Source organism: Anarrhichthys ocellatus, unplaced genomic scaffold (genome assembly GCF_004355925.1).
Source record: "Anarrhichthys ocellatus isolate YVR2014 unplaced genomic scaffold, GSC_Weel_1.0 scaffold7, whole genome shotgun sequence".
Classification (NCBI taxonomy): domain Eukaryota; kingdom Metazoa; phylum Chordata; class Actinopteri; order Perciformes; family Anarhichadidae; genus Anarrhichthys; species Anarrhichthys ocellatus.
Window position 1 is genome coordinate 3690780 of NW_022280037.1, and position 17616 is coordinate 3708395.

The 17616-nt window shown below is 45.8% G+C and overlaps 1 protein-coding gene across 2 annotated transcripts in view; it reads left to right on the forward strand.

The window, feature by feature from the left end:
- kif26ab (kinesin family member 26Ab) overlaps positions 1-17616 on the forward strand; it is a 66434-nt gene that overhangs the window by 21177 nt on the left and 27641 nt on the right. For both annotated transcript variants that reach the window (XM_031847036.1, XM_031847037.1), the window contains exons 3-4: positions 6180-6656; positions 11577-11767. In XM_031847036.1, coding sequence (XP_031702896.1) covers positions 6180-6656; positions 11577-11767 — 668 coding nt within the window. The remainder of the gene's footprint in view (positions 1-6179; positions 6657-11576; positions 11768-17616) is intronic.

Consider the following 17616-nt stretch of genomic DNA (forward strand, 5'->3'; position numbering starts at 1 on the left):
GGGGGGGGGGGGGGGAGAATGAAGTCTGTCCAAACAGTCTGAAAGGGGCTTGTTTTCTTTTTGTGCGTGAGTGAACAGGAAAAGGTAATTAACTGCCCAAGTGGCGAAAGACTGGACTGATGGATGGGTGTGGTGTAAAGAGACAGCCACACAAGGACACACACACACACACACACACATACACACACATACACACACACATGCATACATTCATCCATTTCTTCCTTTTGGTTTACTGAACCTTTTATATCGTCACACTTTTATAAAAACATGTACAGTATGTGTCATTCTGCCTCCAGTAAGAGGAGCTTCAAGGACTCACACCCTGATAAATGGCTCCACCATATGGAGTGGTGACACATCATTATGGGGGGGTCGTTAATGGTTGCAGGGTGGTTTGGCAAAGACTCCTGAGTGATTACATCTGACTCTATCTATGTTTAACCTGAGGGTCAGCAGGATCTATGGCCCTTTTTATTTTTGATGGACAGCGACATCTGTTTTTATGGATGACAGCAGAAACTGGAGGCTGCACTGTGGCGTACAGTGAGCTGTACTGCAGCGCGAGTAAGCCCGAAAAAAAGTATACATGTCGCACCAGATCTTATCAAGATATTCGTTAAAAAAAAAAAAAAAAAGGTCACAACTGCACTCATTCTTGTGTGCTCTTTCTAACGGCACATATTGCTCGACCCTGTAAACGTTCATCATCTGAGGATTTGTCGGTGGGATGTTCTGGACAGGTGGGGCTTTCGTGTGTTGAAAGTGTCACTGAGGAGTAAAGCCTATTTGCATTTTCTGTCAGCCATTCACTGACAGTTAAAAGGAGGTAAGGGCTAAATCACACGGGGCAGACAGACAGACGTCTGTGAGCTCCTCACGAACAGATGCTTGATGCAGGGAGACCTGGCTGCTCATGTAAGAGAATGCCGATGCAAAAAGTCTGATGTACTTCTCTAAACAAGGTAATCGTCTGTTTGATCTAAAAACGGGGAAGTTTGTTCATTGTAATGTGTTGTTGACTTTGTAAGTAAGCAGTTTGTCTTCAAGATAGTTCTTATGGTATCTTATCGCTCTGAGGAAAATGTAATATTGTAAAGTCAGAGGTGAAAATGTGTAACACTGGATATTTAGTAGACCTCACCTGGTGCTTGTTTCTTTATTTGACCAGGAGGTTTACAAGAGAAAGAGGAGCAGGGAGAGAAGCCTCTGAAAAGCATTTTGCCAACATTTCTCTCACAGAAGCTCAAACTACATTTGGACTCTTATCGCATTATCTGAATAATAGGATGAGAGTTAGACAAAAGCCACATTTCACATTAGAAATGCAGTAAAAAGCAGCAGCAGAGATATTTCACAATGATTTGCTGGAAACTCATTGTGCGCCAATAAAAAAAGCCCAAAGACTGACAGAAAAATGAATCATTTTTTCACACAGCTATAGAGGATGAATGAATTCAGTAGTGCATAGCGCTGGATGCTTTTTTGTCTGAGGCACTATTATGTGGTAGGTAATGACGGTGTTGCTGCAGATAGCGTGCTTTGTTTGGAGAAAAGTCTTATTACGGGTTTGTTTAATCTTGTCAAGTCAGCAAACAGGGGCAAACATCTGTTTCATGTGATTTGGTGAACCGTCCCATTCTGTGTTCTACCAAAGGCATTCCCACAGAGTTAAATAGCATGCTGGTGTGACATCCTGAGTCATTGTCTTCTCTGCCTCCGAGCAGGCAGTGGTTAAATTTAATGGTCTGTATCCCAGATCTGCTGCTGCACTAAAAGTTCTACCTGATACCTAATCAGAGTCGCCGGCCTTCCACCTCTCTTCTCCTTCAGGGGATCCGAGCCGAGTCGGCTGGCTTGAAGGTTGAGGTGGTGGGAACGGTTGAGAAGGAGCAGGGTGCAGAGAGGGATTACACCGCTGGATGTGTTACTTTCATCCTGGGAATGTAATCTGCCTTAATGCCCTGTGCTCACCCGGGGCAAGGCCAGCAGCTGTGCTCGTTTTTCTCCCAACTCGGCTGTCAGGGTGAGCCGGGTTACCTGTGGGAAAGCAGGCCTGCTGGAAGGTCTCGTCCTCACCCCGGGATCTGGACTGCCAGGGCTCCTGCAGTTTATTGGGGGGGCAATCCCTTTGAGACTTATGGAGACGGTGCGTGGTTAGGGTCAACACTGTCTCACGCCAAGCAAACACAGATTGGCTGGGTCGCATCCTTACAGGGAAGCAGAGGAAGGGAAAGCCGGGAGTTGAAAGGGCATTAAATTTGGCAGCTGCTGTGTGGTCTTGACTTTACAAGAAATGCAGTCACAGGAAGTACTGGAGAATTGTAATGTGTAAACAGGACTGGTGCTGGTGAGAGCAAAGTTTAGTGAGGACAGATATAAAGCAGCGTGGTGTAGTACTTGACTCTCTTGGAGGAATGTTTCCATGCTGCTAGAATAATAAAAGAGAAACCTGGAAGGGGAAAGAAAGAAAGGAAGACTGAACATTTTAATATTAAAGTCAACTTTGCTACAATGCCGCTTCTGGACTGATTCTGGGCAAATCGCACCATGACTGATGTTGGAAATAAGAAAGTACATCACATTCAGACAGAATGCTACAGATTACCGGCAATTGTAAAACAGTTCAGACAGGAGCTGCATGCCGCGTGCTCCGGAATGTCAGAACTTTTCACTGTATTTCTTTTCTCATCACAGATGCACATTGATACAATTTTGATTCATTTCTCTTCCTGCCACTGCTGCAGTGGGTCACAGTGGGCTCTACTGGAATAGAAAATATGGTTTCCAGGGTATTTTACTTTCAATGGAGCGTGCCTAAAAGTCTCTCGGCTAGCAAGGAGCATCATGCATTTCAAATCTCTATGACCTTCCTTTGACTTAAGGCAGCTTGCTGTATCTGGCCTGGCGCTCCACATCAGAGGCACATCAGACGCTGAATGCTGAAACAGTCAGAAGGCGCTTTCACTTTGTCTGGTTAGAGAAAAGGTGTTCTGACGAGGACGAGGTAAATGAGGTGTGATTTGAGGAAGAATCCTACGTGTGACTTTGCCCGGTGGTGCCGTTTGCACCTGAAGGAGGCATGGGAGAGAAATCATGCACATCTTTCTCCCCGTCTCCTCATCCATACAGTAAGTGGTTACGGCTCAGCTTGTTTCCATCAGCCTCTGGGCATGGGGTGTCTGTGATGACACTCTCCATCAAGCCAGAGAGACAGTCAGTTAGTCGGGTGGCTCTCTCTCCTGCTGCTGCTGCTGCCCTGGTTTTCATCACAGTTAGTGCGAGAGACAGAGACAAACTTAGGTCTCTAAGGGCAGCGAAGGGCTCATTCCAAAGGCAGGGCTTCCTCTCCCCAGTGTGCTCGGCACACCATGCTTTCCATAATAAGGCCATAGCATCTGACCGCATTTGTCCCCAGAGTTTAATAAAGATCAGTGCTGACAGGCAGTAAACCAACACAACCACCCACGAGCCTCCAGGCAAGGGCCACAACCCCGGCCTACCTCCTCCCACCTCCCTTTCTCTCCCTGTCCTCTCATCCTCGCTCGTGCAGTTTGAGTCTCTCTACGGATAAACCTCGGCTCGAAAAAAATGAAACCATCTCCCACTCGTACAGAACAATGGCCGAGGAGTCAGAGGCCTGAAGTATAGCTCCACGCCTCTCTTGGGAATGCTTTGAACATGTGGCTTGTGTTGATACCGTGCATTACATACTTTTCCTCAGCAATGCTGCTCTTCACACCCACTTGCACCTGTCAGTAATAGATCACATGGTTGATAAAAGAAACAATATGACTTTGGGGGTTGGGCGCACCCATGCATCATATGTTTTATGTTTATGCACAAGCTCTCAAGCAGTTTGCTTGAACGTGATGGCACAAACATAAGAGTAAACAGTTTGAGCTTGAAGCTACACGGTACCTTTTCAGCAAGCTTTACTGTGTTAGATCTATGTTTTTTTTATATCCAAGCTACATTGTCTGAGCGATGTGTGAAATATCTACCGATCTGGATGTCCTTGCATGATATGCTCTTCTCCACCTTTCATGTACCATATCGAGATGGATTCTGTAGCCTTCAGTTTCATCACATCCACCTCATTCTCCTCCGCATCCTCATCATCAGCGCCATCATCGTCATAAGCCTTGTGGCCCTGACCCTTTATTCACTCCACAGGGCATAAAGCTCACAGACAGCTTTACAGGAGAAGCCCCGCTCTCTAACCTCCAGAATCCTGACTGAATAGCAGATGGGCTCAGCTTTGTGTGTCTTTTTATTAGCTCCCCTAAATCAACACCTAACAATGCATGGAGAGAGAGAGCAAAATTGATTTCTTCCATCTACCAGTGCCCCGAGGTGGGTAAGAGGTGGTCGCAGGGTAAAGGGTGAGGGGTGATGGAAGGGCGGAGTTGACTGGTTATGACTTTACTTCAATTTCCTGTCTAGGGACCACGTACATGAACCCAGACGAGACTGTGAAAATAGCAGCCAGCGGTGTTTTCTCTAGCTCCAATTTGTCAGAGACTCTTTCATCTTATTTCAGCGGAACCGTCCCGACTCGTGCATAAATATCCTGCCCGAGCGTTAAAGTAGAGATTGTTCACATGCCAGGATCTAGCTGCATTTGATATCATTTTTTAAAATCCCTATCATAGCTTTATATTTCTATTGTAAGCTTCTTACATTTTAAATCCATTCCTCACTAGCATCAACATTCACCATACTGCACTTGATCTGCCATCAGCCAGTCGTCAGCCCATCTTTTTCGTTGTGAGATTTATGGGGTTTTCTACATATTTCTTAGATGTGCTTGCGTCCTGTCCCTGCCTGCCTATGTGTAGAAGTAAGTAGCCAGTACAGTAAATCATTTACCAGAAGCACTCATACATCAGGCCAGGATCTGCATGATTTTACTTTAAGTAAAGTGATGATATTGGAGATTATGCTGATCCGTCATTGAGTATAATTCCGTGGATACCGCTTTATGTCCATTTTTGAGAATAAGGACAAATGCACAGATGATATACTTTCTATAAGGCTGCAGGAAGGCTGCGTGATCATACTATTAATGCTGTGGGTGTTTGCAGAGAAAGGTCATCTCAAAGTCTTTGTATTGAGCTGCTTTCATGGGGAGGAGATTTAGAGTCCCTCAGCCTGCCTCTTTGGTCTCTGGGTCTATTGGGTTAGCTGTATTAAGTGGCACTACATTAGGGCATAGGATTGCTGTTTCTCCGCTGCTTCACTCCTCCTGATCACCTCGGAGGTTCCACGGAGCAAAGGCCTCATAAACATTTATGCACGGGCTGTGGGCTCCTGTCTTAGGCCACGACTCCACAGGGCAGAAGCCTAGTGCCCCTTTATGCCTCTTAAGAGACTGTGTTGACTGTTGGTGTTTGTGTGTGTGTGTGTGTGTGCGTGTGCGTTTGTGTTTGTTTCCCTAAAACACAGAAAAATAGTTATGTTCCACCCTCACTTAGGATTTGAATAGTTCATTGATAGCTCAGTGTGCCTCCAGCTTCCTGGAGGAGGTGGTTATTGTCACATTTGGTGGCTTATCATATGTTTTCATGCTGGGACAATTATCATATGTAAATTGTATGGTTTTGGGCACTAGAGCCCCCTCAGCTGTTGTTTTGTTTTGTCATTCCTCCCAAGCAGAGACTGAAACCCAAGGGAGCCTTCTTAGAGACGAAGTGAAAGGACTCCACTGGACACCGCCACTAAAAGCAGTAATAAGCGGAAATCTGCTCGGTCTTGTTATTTCTAAGGCTTCACACATTTTTGTTTGTTTGTTAGGAATGTCTCTTGAAGTAATCTCTCCGAGCCTTATTTCAGAGTTGTCTCCTCACGTTTGGCTTGTTTGGTCTCAGCTCCCCGGCGGATGCTGTGAAATGAGCACATGCCTGGTGAACCTGATCCGCAGTCTTAAATTGCATGCAGGCAAAGCATCTCAGTCTAAACAAACAACCGTCCCCGAAAGAGGAAGCGTTTAAAGCAGGGGTGTGAGGGTCCCAGAGGGCAGCCAGGGACCACACTGCTAGCAGACCACTGACGCGCCTGGAAAATGTGAACAACAAACAGGAAATCCTTTCTGAAGAACAGATAGTGAGATATGCTCGAGATCAAGTTAGACCTAGAGTTGTGTTAAAGCCCCTCTCTTGTTTGTGTTTACTCTGCAGGATCCTGGATATGCAACCTTCCTGTTAGAGCAGCTCCAAAGACCCGGGAGCCATGAAGCTGGTGTTAGCTGTTGCCAGGTGTGCTCCACACCTCTCCATCAACTGAGGCAGGAGGCCTTGCAGACGCTCCACGCTCCCATCCTCACCCTCAGCTCAGACATGCCAGCCCTGCCCACTAAGTCCTTTTTACCGCAGCCTGCTAGATTCACTGTGTCGTCCTCCAGTGTCCATGCAAAACAACTGTCCAAAGGCCAACCAGCTGCTCACTCAGTCCTTCCCTTGGGGGAGCGGCACAGGGTACCAGGCTGGTCGCAGAGCCCCTCTGTCTCCTCAGGGCCTAAGACAAGTGTCCAGGTGACAATGGCAGGAGGGCAGATCAGTGGATCCCTGAGCTCCGTCACCATTCAGGCACAGCAGTACCTCGAGGGCGTGTGGAGCATCTCCAGGGTCAACAATTTCATCCCTCAGCCTAAACTGGTATGTCTTTAATGTGTTTTTGTTAACTTTATATTACATTTCATACATTCTCATACATTTAGAGTGGCTTTAAAATAGTGCAGTAGAATAAGATTAAACTCTTAAAGGGTCAAATAGCAGACAATAATTGTTAATGTAAAGTAGCCATAAGTTCCATATATTCTTGAAATGTATTAGAATTCAATCATGAGGAAAAGTGATGATACATATTCCGAATAGTCAACTTAAATCAATGAAAGTGTATCATGAAATACTTTGATGAAACATTTTCTTTTTCTTAAAATGTCTGCATTTAATGCTGCAGTGCTCGTCAGGTTGAGTCTCTTCAGTACAAATGTTACATTTCGGACCTTTTAGAGGAGATGAAGCCCGGCAGAAAATGTGTGAGTCAGAGCTCTGCAGGAGTGCTGACCTCTCATTCCTCAGTAGTCAAGGAGTCTGAGTGATATGAGGTCAGAGGTCATAGCAACACTAATCTGCTGACCTTCTCCTCAAGGGCATTTCAAATGACCATCCTGCAGCGTCACCATAACTCTTCTGTCATGTTGGATAAGCATTAGCCTGTGCTTTGTTTGATGTCCAAGAGACTTGGAAAGGTCCTGAGTTTTGCCCTTGGTGTCATGGAACTCATCGTCCTGTATCTGGTTGACGACTACAGATTATGTCTTTGCACATTCACAAGTTTTAGAGTCAACAGTGTACGTTCTTTTAACATCATGAAGCATATTGCTGGCTGCTGATATGAAGCTTTCTGCGGATGTCTCTTCCTGCGTTGACGGGGACATCTGGTCTCAGACCTGATTGACAAACCTTTGTAACATTCTTCACCAGGCAGACTCAGTGTGCATACCAAACGGCATGTGCTATCGTCATCTACTCCTTACACGTTAATATCCCTAACAGATACAGTATGTAAACTGTAATTTCGCCATTTTTTCTAACTGATGTTAACTGCAGTCTGTTACGGGTCTTGGCAGTGTTCCTCCTTTCTGCTTCACAATTGAAGACAGATTTTCACTCCCCCCTTTTATCTCAACAAGTGCCTTCAGACATGGTTTATGGGATGCAATCAGAAGCTTTTAACTGCATGTACACAATGTAGGTCAAATCAAACAGCCTGGCACAGGAGGGAGAGGCTGACTTGTGTTCTCCATCTATGTGTCTAAAAGCAATTAGTGGCCCTTAGAGCTGGAATGAGTCGCTCAATGCCACATAGCTGAGGCTGAGTCCCTCCTTGGACAGAGAGAAATGTCCCTTCAGGTCATGAAGTCATAGACACAGCCGAAGTGCGTGTTATTTTCCCCTATCTTGTTTCTTTCATTAAAACCAGATCCTTCAAAGAGACAAAAATACACACACATACTCACGAGGATTGGGAGTTACGCTGTGCCGAAAGGCACAAGCTTTATTCATGAGTCCCTCTTGGTTTTTTTGTTGGGAAAAGCATGCAGTGATATTCAGACAAAGAAGCAGAGATGGACGTGTGTGCATGCGGGAGACAGACATAAATCCTGTCGACCAGGGAGCCTGGGGCGCTCCCACACACTGCCCATTATAGGGCACCTTGAATCTCCCGTTTGGGAAAAGGCTCTGGTTAACATCTGGAATGATGTTTGTGGTCGTTGGAATTGAAGCTATTTGGCTCCCTCTTTGTAATTGACTAACACTGGTTCATACAAGAATAGCTGCCTTGAACTGGGCAAATGGCACCCAAAGTCACTGATTTGAGACAGTCTGATACAAAAACTCCAACTTCGATAAGCTCCAACTTCAGAATCGCTGAAGTAACTCCTGGTGTTGCTGGCTGTTTGAATAAGCGCTTCAAGCAGTTTAAGTGATCCAGAAAAACAAATTTCAAGGAGTGTTATTATACTATTCAAAACAAGAAATTGACTGACCCAAATTTGTGATTCTCTCTTTGCCCCATAAAATCCACAACCACATGTGCACTAATCTACTAAGACCAAGTGCTCTTGACCCATGAGGGTCTCCGTTATTGGCCCACTGGCCGCCTGCTGCCTCGGCCTGCTCCATTGCCACCAATTTGAAGCCCAGCAGATGATCTTGGCTGCTGTTTCTTTGGTGCAGCTGTGCTCGCATGGCTAAGTGCCACCGACAGCAACGAAGACAAGAGGAGAAATGGATACAGGAAGGAAAGGGAAGGATGATTTCTTGCCAAATTAGGAAATCGTTTTGAAAAAATGGCAATTACGGTATTTGCTTATAGACGGTGGACATTTTCTGTCCAGAGTGAAATCCTTTTCTCACATGATAGGTCTCCAGTATTGTTGGAAGTCGGTTTTCACCTCAGATGGACTCTGTTGGTTCCAGAGGGCAGCCAAGCACGTCAGATTAACACAAGGCCCATTTCACTTCAGTAATCGTCTGTTGACCGCTGGGATCAAAGGTCACAAGGGAGTCCTGGTCCTCTCAGCGGCGGAGGAGGAGATGGTCTGCCGATAGGGTGCTGGCCTATGCTGTTCACTTCAGACTTCACAGGAAGCGCTCTCCGAACTCTTTTTCTTTCTTTCGACTCTCTCCATTATGTTCAAATCTCTCTCGCTTTGTCTCCTACCCCCTCCCCTTTCTGCCTTTTCTTTCCAGTGGTAAACCAAGAAAAAGGGATCAGGGAGAGCTGGGGGTTAAAGAGTGGAAGGCCAGCTCATTACTGGCTCTCGGTATAAACGGGCGAGCACACATGGCTCCACTGACACGGCCTAATTACCTGACCAGGGGATAGATTGTTCTTTTCAGTCAGAATCAGGGCCAGTCCATGTCCAAGGCTACAGGGAGCAGCTCGGCTGAGGGGTTTAAGTCCCCAGTCTTAATTCCAAGGGGAATACCTTTTGATGGGCACTGTGATGAGCTCATGGGTGTGTGCACCTATATGTGTGTGATTTAGCAGTCAATTTTGAGCCCACACCCCAGCTACGAACAGCTGTCCCTGAATGATCCTGAAAATGTTCTGCCGATTGATTTAAAAGCCGACACTACTCCGACTCAATCAGTGACAGATTTGATGAGCTACACACAACAGCTTCCTGTACGGCTGCGTGTGAAGTGCTCTAGTCTTTCGTGCCAAAGTGTAATGGGAGTTCCTATAGCCTGTCACCGACACCAGCATGGTATGAGGCTTTCTGCACTGGCGTCTGCTGAGGATCTGCATTTGGCTCGTTTCAGTTTGCAGCCACTGTTTTGCGTGGTGTACTTCTCAAGTCATAACTTCACATACCGCAGCTTGATATCAGACTTAACCTCCGTGATGAAGTCTCAAGAGAGCGAGACCAGACCTCTAAAACAAGGATTCTTAACTCTGATAACAAGCTCAAAGGGAAGAAATGGGAAAGTGGGAATTCATGTGTGCACTGAAGGTCCATCATTTGTCAAATGGTCAGTGAAGCTTTTCTGAGGAAAGAAAGTTCCCCTCTTCTTTATTATTGCAGCACATTGTGCTGCACGTAGAGCTAACAGTGGCAGGCACTTTGCAGAGCAAGCCTCTCATGTGAATATCAGACTGTAAGTATGTCCTCACATTATGATGTATAGCATTCACATGTCAGGCTTGGCATATAAATAGTGCAGCTGTCAGCCTGTTGACAAATGACAGATAATAGAAAGTCAGACACCTCATGAAAAAGATTGTAAAGAATTTCATTTTAGTTATATATGCAGAGGGCCTGAACTGTGTTTATAATACATATCCTGTCAAATGGCACTGAGGCTGCAGCACTGCGTTGTGCTCAATAGAAGGTCGTTGCTGATTACACAACATGCATGTGTCAGTGTTATAAATGTTTTTAGGAAAACTTTGGCCTTTATTTATTTAATTTCTGATGCTGAAAAACCACAGAACCGGTTCTTGTCAGCTGCTATAGATCACTGTCTCGCAGGATAAACTAGCGGCTCCGGTGAGGATTAACCTTTTGTCAGTAAGGGGGCTCCAGCTGAAACATAGTCTCTGAGTTGACTTTGGCTTATATAATTAGCTCTCTGCACTCCTTCAGTTGGACTATGAGCAATCAGTGAACCACTGCAGGCTCCTGAGCTCCAGCCGAGCCTTTATGCTTTATCTCCAATAAGCTACACCAGAAGCAGAGGGCTAGACTTAGTGTATGACTGGCTTCTAGTTGTTCTGGACTACGCATCTGCAGGTCTGCGTTAAAACCTTTTAAGCCATATTCATACTTTAAACTTACTGTGCGTTGTCAACATCACAACAATTCTAATAATCTTTACATAACTTTTTGGAAATATGTGCAACAAGAAACAAGAAGCCATCATAAGAAGGCCTGCTGCAGCACATATGTAACACATATGAAGACTTACAGGTGTATATCCAGTGTAGCTTTGGCATTAGTTACCAGAGTTCCAAGGGCTGCATCAAATGCAGCTCACGTCTGTTTCCAGTTCAACTACCAAGCTTCCAGAGCAGGGTGTGCCCACGCAGGCACAGTTTCGATATCTCGTAAACATTTATGGAAGGAATCACATTTCTCAGATTGTTGTTGATGTTGTTTAGTCTCTTTGAAACAACTCCCTCTTAGATAGTCCAAGTCGAACTCAGCCTGCAAAGTGCCAAATTAGCCATGGAGGTATAGATATAATCAGGAGCGGAGTGAAGTAAATCGCGTGTGATTTAATTACTAATTAAATGTGGGTTATCACTTAATTACAGTAGGCTACAGCCAGAGCAACCTCCAGAGTGTTGCCAGAATCAATGAATGGTGCAGCATCCTTGCTGTTCTGTAGGGAGCTCTCTGCTGTGGATACTGCTGACTCTTGCTAACCGGTGCTGGCTGCAGCAGCTGCCTGTCCATCTGTGGCATAGGGAGAGCAAACGGAGTGGAAGGAAGGTGGGCAGCAGCGCTAAAACTTGTAAGTGATGGTTGTGGTCTTATCTCTGTATCTGTGTGTCAACAGGCTCAGGGTTTGACGGGGGAAGCAGACAAGGATGTCACAGCCTCAGAGGCCCCAGTCACCACCATGACCACCAGCACCCTGCCGCCCTGCCGACTGAGGAGCTCCAGCCAACCGGGACTCGCGGCACCTGTCACCAACACATCCAGCTCCCCCTCTCCGTCCGCATCTGCAGCAGCCTCCTTCTTCATTAGGTAAGCGCTCTCCCCCGCTCCGTCAAATCGCTGTCAAAACATTCAGACATTAGATCGTGTTTTTGCGGTGCTAAATGAAGTGTTTAGTGCTTTTGCGAGCTTGTGTGCACACACGCCTGCATGCATTCAGGCTCCTGTGTGTGTGTGTGTAGGTGTACAAGAAGAAAGCTGACGAGGAGATATGCACAGACTCGCCTTCAAATGTCTGTCGAAGGTCGTGGTTCATGGTGTTAACTTCCATGTGGGGCACCTATTCCAATGGAGATGTTGTTCTTGCCATGGTTGAATTATAGCATTGCCTTGGGATACACACCATCCTGGGACTAAATGAGCCTTCAGTTACAGGCACCACTGCCCATGAATGGATAATAGAATTACATAATTTGATGTAAAAAGGGAGTGCTTCTCACGAAGGGGCTTAGGTTAAAGCCGAGTGTTGTCCTGAGTTATTTAAAGTTTATTTATTTTTTATCGTTCTTTTGTTTCTTCTACTTAAAACAGCTCTTCAGATTTTGCAGCTTTTGCAGCTTTTGCAGCTTTTGCAGCTTTTGCAGGACAGTAATTTAGTGTTTCGGTGAATCCATTTGTTCGCCGTGTTTCTCAGGCTGAGCGAGGCTTTTTCAGCACTGCTTGGCTCCGGTGTTGTTGCCCCGGAGAATGCTTCACCCTCTTCAGGCGGGTGGATGGCTGGTGCAATGTGCTATATTGTCATTGATAGATTCCCTGGCAGGCTGGTCAGTGCATACATTCCCTGCCTCCTCTCTCCGAGGAGTGCTACGCCATAATGAATGTTGGCCAAATGGAAGCTGGCTAAGAATGATGCATAGGACTATTGAAAAACTCTGCACCGCAGGAGGTTAAGGGACATGTGGAGTGTGACAGGAAGCCCATGGGGGATCACTGTGGAGCTTCACTTTTCTCCAAGCACCCCAAATGGAGTTTGTCTTGCCAGTTTTCACAGGGTCGGAGTATATCAGTGGGACCATGAGACCTCTCCTTTAGCTAAGAGGACATTCCAGATCCTCCTGAACATGCAACTTCCTGTGCTTACCACGTCCTGTCACAAGAGCAGAAGTCCTGAACAACAGAGAGGTGTGGCCCTGACAGGGTTAATTCCCGACACAGTTTTATTAGTTCTTATGTTTTCTTTGGACCTGAGCTCTAAAGGAGTAGCATTCTGTAGGGAGCCATGTCTGGCCAGTAAGTGCAGGCTAAAGAGGGAGGTGGACTTGTTTTTCCCCTGCAGCAGGTCCTGGTGGGGAAGCAGAGTAAAAGGTTTCACCTGTCATTTCATCCTAAAGATAATTTGCTGCCAAGAATGTGGTGTTTTACTTGGCCCAGAGAAACACAATGACGATGAGCCAGCTTTAAACAGCATCACATTCTGCAGACCAGAAAAAGGTGGTGGAGACGCACTGTGCTTGATTTGAAGCACGCACCCTTTTCCTGACCCTCTGCAGCTGTTGCCTGCAACAGGAATATCATCATCATCATCATCATCATCATCGTCATCATCATCATCTTGTTGTTGTCTTTGTTTTTGTATATTACTGCTGATTGAGTGAAGACAAATTGAATCAATCAACAGATTTTTCTTGTCTTGTTGGTAGCGCTTAAACAAAAAGAAAGGCCCTACACTTGATTGAAAACTCATATCTGATTGGTATTCCTTTTTGTTCTCGAAAGATACAATTAGTGGGATGCATGTGTAAATCCTGAGAGCCCAGGATGTGGGAGCAGAATAACCAAACAGCAGTTTCTACCCCAATGGAGTGGAGAGCGCTCCTCAGACACTTGTCTGACATTCACTAACGCCGTTCCACTCCGAGATGAAATTTTAATTAGAATGCAATTAGCTGGAGTCTAGCTGCTTTAGCTTTTCTGCTGCTGAGAGAAAGGAAGAGCGCGGTGAACAAAAGCGATTCGTCGTTTAATTTTTTTCATTGCAAAAATAAGTCAACTGTTCAACTTGTTCCAAAAAGGCTTTTAATTAGTTTCATATAAGATGTCTACTGACTTGAAAAATCATTTTAGTTTAAATGTCAAATTGATAAATACAGAGACCAGCAGGTCAGAGTCATTTTTTTGACAATTTCTGTGCACAAATCAGTAATGTGTCCCCTCAGAATATAATCGGTTTCCCTGAATACGTCAAATTATTTTCTTTCAAAATTCCTTCCAAATAAGGTAAAAGCATTAAGTTATTGTTAAGACCTGAACATACAGAATGTTTTGCTGACTCAGTGTTGAAGGACCCACAGATTAACAGCCCTCGCAACAAATCACTGAATTGTTTTGCCTCAGATTCTTAGTATTAAGGTAATGCATTCATTTCAGTATATAGTTTTGTCTGTTAAACGCAACATTTCTATATTTTGACTTCCCTGAAACACATTGTATGGGATAACAGACTGTTAGATTTGGCAACTGGTGAGGCCAAATGATTCATTTGAAGGAAGTAGTTCTTAATTGAAGGGAACAAATTACTCTTCGTGTGATTAAGAATGTGATTTCTCTGTCTGTTCTGCTTCTCATGGGAGAAAGTCTGTTTATGAATTTTATCGTGTGATGCTTCGATTTTCAGAAACTAGAGAATGTCTTTGATCACACAACAAATGTATCTGTTAAGGCACTTTTGCAATTCCAGTTATGAAATGGTTCTGTCTTCCTGCTTCCTGTCTCTGGTAATTGGTGAAAGCAAAGAGATAACCCCGGGGTCAGTAATGACCAATTGGCAATTAGACTGACTATACAGTCGCAGGGAGACGGGAAGAGTCAAGGGTCAAACTCTGACCGGATGGTGTGTGTGTGTGCGTGCATGTGTGCATATCATTATGTCTGTGTGTGTGTGTGGGGCTGGGAGGGGGGGTAATGAATTTAGAGCCATGTGTTCAGCTGTCTAGCACGTTAAGCACTGATTGCCTTGTGACAGAGCATATGATTAGTGTATTGACACAGCGTTGTGTAATGAAACCAGGCGAAGCTCACAGCAGGAGCTAGACGGTGTGGCTAACTGCCGCCTTGCAGATCCTTCTACCCATCTTTCTGTTCCACTAACACCTGCTGATTGTGACGGTGTGTTTATTACCCACCGGGCCCATGGGACTTCTCAGGGCACACCGCTGAGAGGAGTCGGCTGCTCACTTTGCAGTCTACTTATCTCGCTGTGCTCCTTTCTGCAAATCAGCATGAGACAGTTTTCCATGGTCTATAGGTGGTCCCTTGTTTATGTTTGTTTGGAGGGAAGCTAGTCCCTCATTCGTTTGCTACTTCACACTAATTACACTCCGGAGAGTTATGATTTACTCACTCTAAAGATACATGGAGGTAATGAATAGAAGAGTATAGAGGACCTTGGAGAGACAACTAGTTGGTCGAGATTCAGAGACTTCAGAGGTGGCACAAAGGCCGGCGGGCGGGCTGTTGTAGGGGCAGGGCGGACAGCTGTTTGCTGGAATGCTGCCCTGGAGGAGTGTCGGGAGGATGTGGTTTTTATGGTCGTCCATTGCCGCCCTGCAGCTGCTGCCCAGGTGAGTGTTTGTGCAGTAATGACTGTGATTGTGCAGAAGGAATCCTCCTGTAATTGTGGCAGCAGGACCATTCAGCCTCTGTTCTCCTGCACACACAAGACCCTTTCTTTGTGTCAGCAACACTCACGCTGCCCTTCATCCCCCCGCCTGCTTTGAGTAACCATAGAAACAGGTCATTAGCATGTGGGAATAAAATGTGACAGTTTTGTTTTTTTTTTCTTTGAAAAATGGGGATTGGAAATCAGGAAGTTGAAATGGCCCTCTGTACTCCACTGGACTATAATTTACTTCTCTCTAATGAGTCCTGCGTGTTGCAAAGTGGAAGCACTGCAGGACCACAAGTGCTTGTTCTTCTTCTAAACAACGCATGTTGGCTTTGCTGAGGTCTATTGTTCAATCAGTTTTATAGTTTGATTGTTTATGCAGTTTCCATGAGAAACTTGGCCACTGAGTCCATCCTGTTTGTTTGTAAATGTTGTTGCTGGGGGGAAATACAGTAGTTCCAACTCTTTCATAGGAGGGGTCATCCATACAGAGAGGCTTGAAGCAGACTAAGCAGGACAGTGATGTGTTTGGTTGGCTGTGCTGTGATTGACAGCAGGGATCTCCATCACTGACAAATAGGCAGGACATATTATGTGGAGCAGAAGGGTCTGCTGAGCACAGTGGATCTGGCCCACATGGCAGGGGGATAAAGATACAGAGCAGGACGGTAGCTGCCTGGGACGAATGTGCTTATAAATGTTGTCACTCAGGAAGGCGTGCTCGGGCTAATGCTTCTATTCTGACAGCATCAGAATCAGGAGGTCTGTCGAAAAGAACATTGGATTCACTGCCATGGGAGTCAAGTAAGTTATGTTGTGCCCAGACAACACTGAGCTCACATGGATGTGTGTTTGTGTTATACATGCAGCCAAATGCATGTCTGTGTGTCAGGTTTTGTTTTGAGCTGCATTGTCTGTTGTCTTTTCTCTCTTTATCTTACTTTCTGTGTCGCTCGCTGCTTTATGCTCTGTGGAATGTGCAGTTTTGTGCAGTCGGAGCCGGACTGACTTTCTCCCTGGAGGTGAGAGGGTAATGGTTTTGTTGTCAAGCCACAGCGAGATGGATTCCTCCACCAAAGCGAGAGTGTGAGCAGAATGTATAGCATGGCAGAAAACATACTGCTGAAATTGCTGGCTCCATTTTGAGGAAACGGCCACAGTGGAGCTGAAATGTTAATAATACCTCTACCTCCAGAGCCTGACAAACGAGAATTGATTCCTATCAATCTGTTGAATCTGAGCAACACATGCCCAAGGCTGCGAATGGCTCATCAGAAGTATTGAGTGGGTGGTAGCTGGGATGGTTGAGCTGCTCTGTGGTATTTGTCTTTGTGTACTCTTGGATAAAACACCAGCTGGCATTTCCCTGCCATAATCAGGCTGATGGGACTAATGGCTGCCTCAATGCAGCGGCAGACACAGTGGCAGCACCAGCTGAGGCCATGGAGGGGCTGCAGCCTGTAGATAGGCTCAGGTGTGAATCTATGCAAGGCCTGTGGGGCGCCGTCAAGGCTGAGGTGTTGATGGAGATCCATCCTGGCCATGCAAGCCTCAGGGATCTACAGCAGGTAGATACATCCCACCACCCTCATGCTTCTTCTCATCCTCTGTCTGACTCATAATCCTCCATGATTGTTGCGTAACAAACATCTTTTTTTTTTCCTGACATAGAGATACAGATTTAATCTGTACTGTGTCGGACATTGTTACAGGAAAGACCATGTCCAGACAGCCTGAGTGACTCTCATATAATGTATGCTGCACAGGAGTATATACTGAATATTGCATGAGAAATTCTTATTGGGATTCTGTGTGTTGCTCTTCACAAAATCGGTGCTCAGAATAATTTGCGGCACAGCTGAAGTAGCGCTCTCCCTGTGGCGGATTCCCCTGCGTCTTTTCGGGTGCGTGTCACTTTCACGGGATGTGATAACATGGCGTGATAGTGCTGTGCCCCTGCAGCACCAGGGTGATGGGCGCTGTTGTGGCAGGCAGCGTAGAATCACTTGTGCCTGTCATCGTGAATGGCAAACAGCTCCAGTGATAGAGGAAACAAAAAAGCAGAGCGTTTGTCTCAGCCTGCGTGAGGGATAACCTCGGTGCCCCTTTCCCTGTTCCCCCAAATAAATCCCTGAGTCAGGAAGTCTGTCTGGCCCACTCATATAGCCTACATGGGGTCAGTGGAGGGAGGGCTGACAAACAAAGAGATGAAGCGCTGACTCAAGCCTGTGCATTCACCCTGGGTCCACGTGTACTAAGCCCTGTAGGGGAGAGG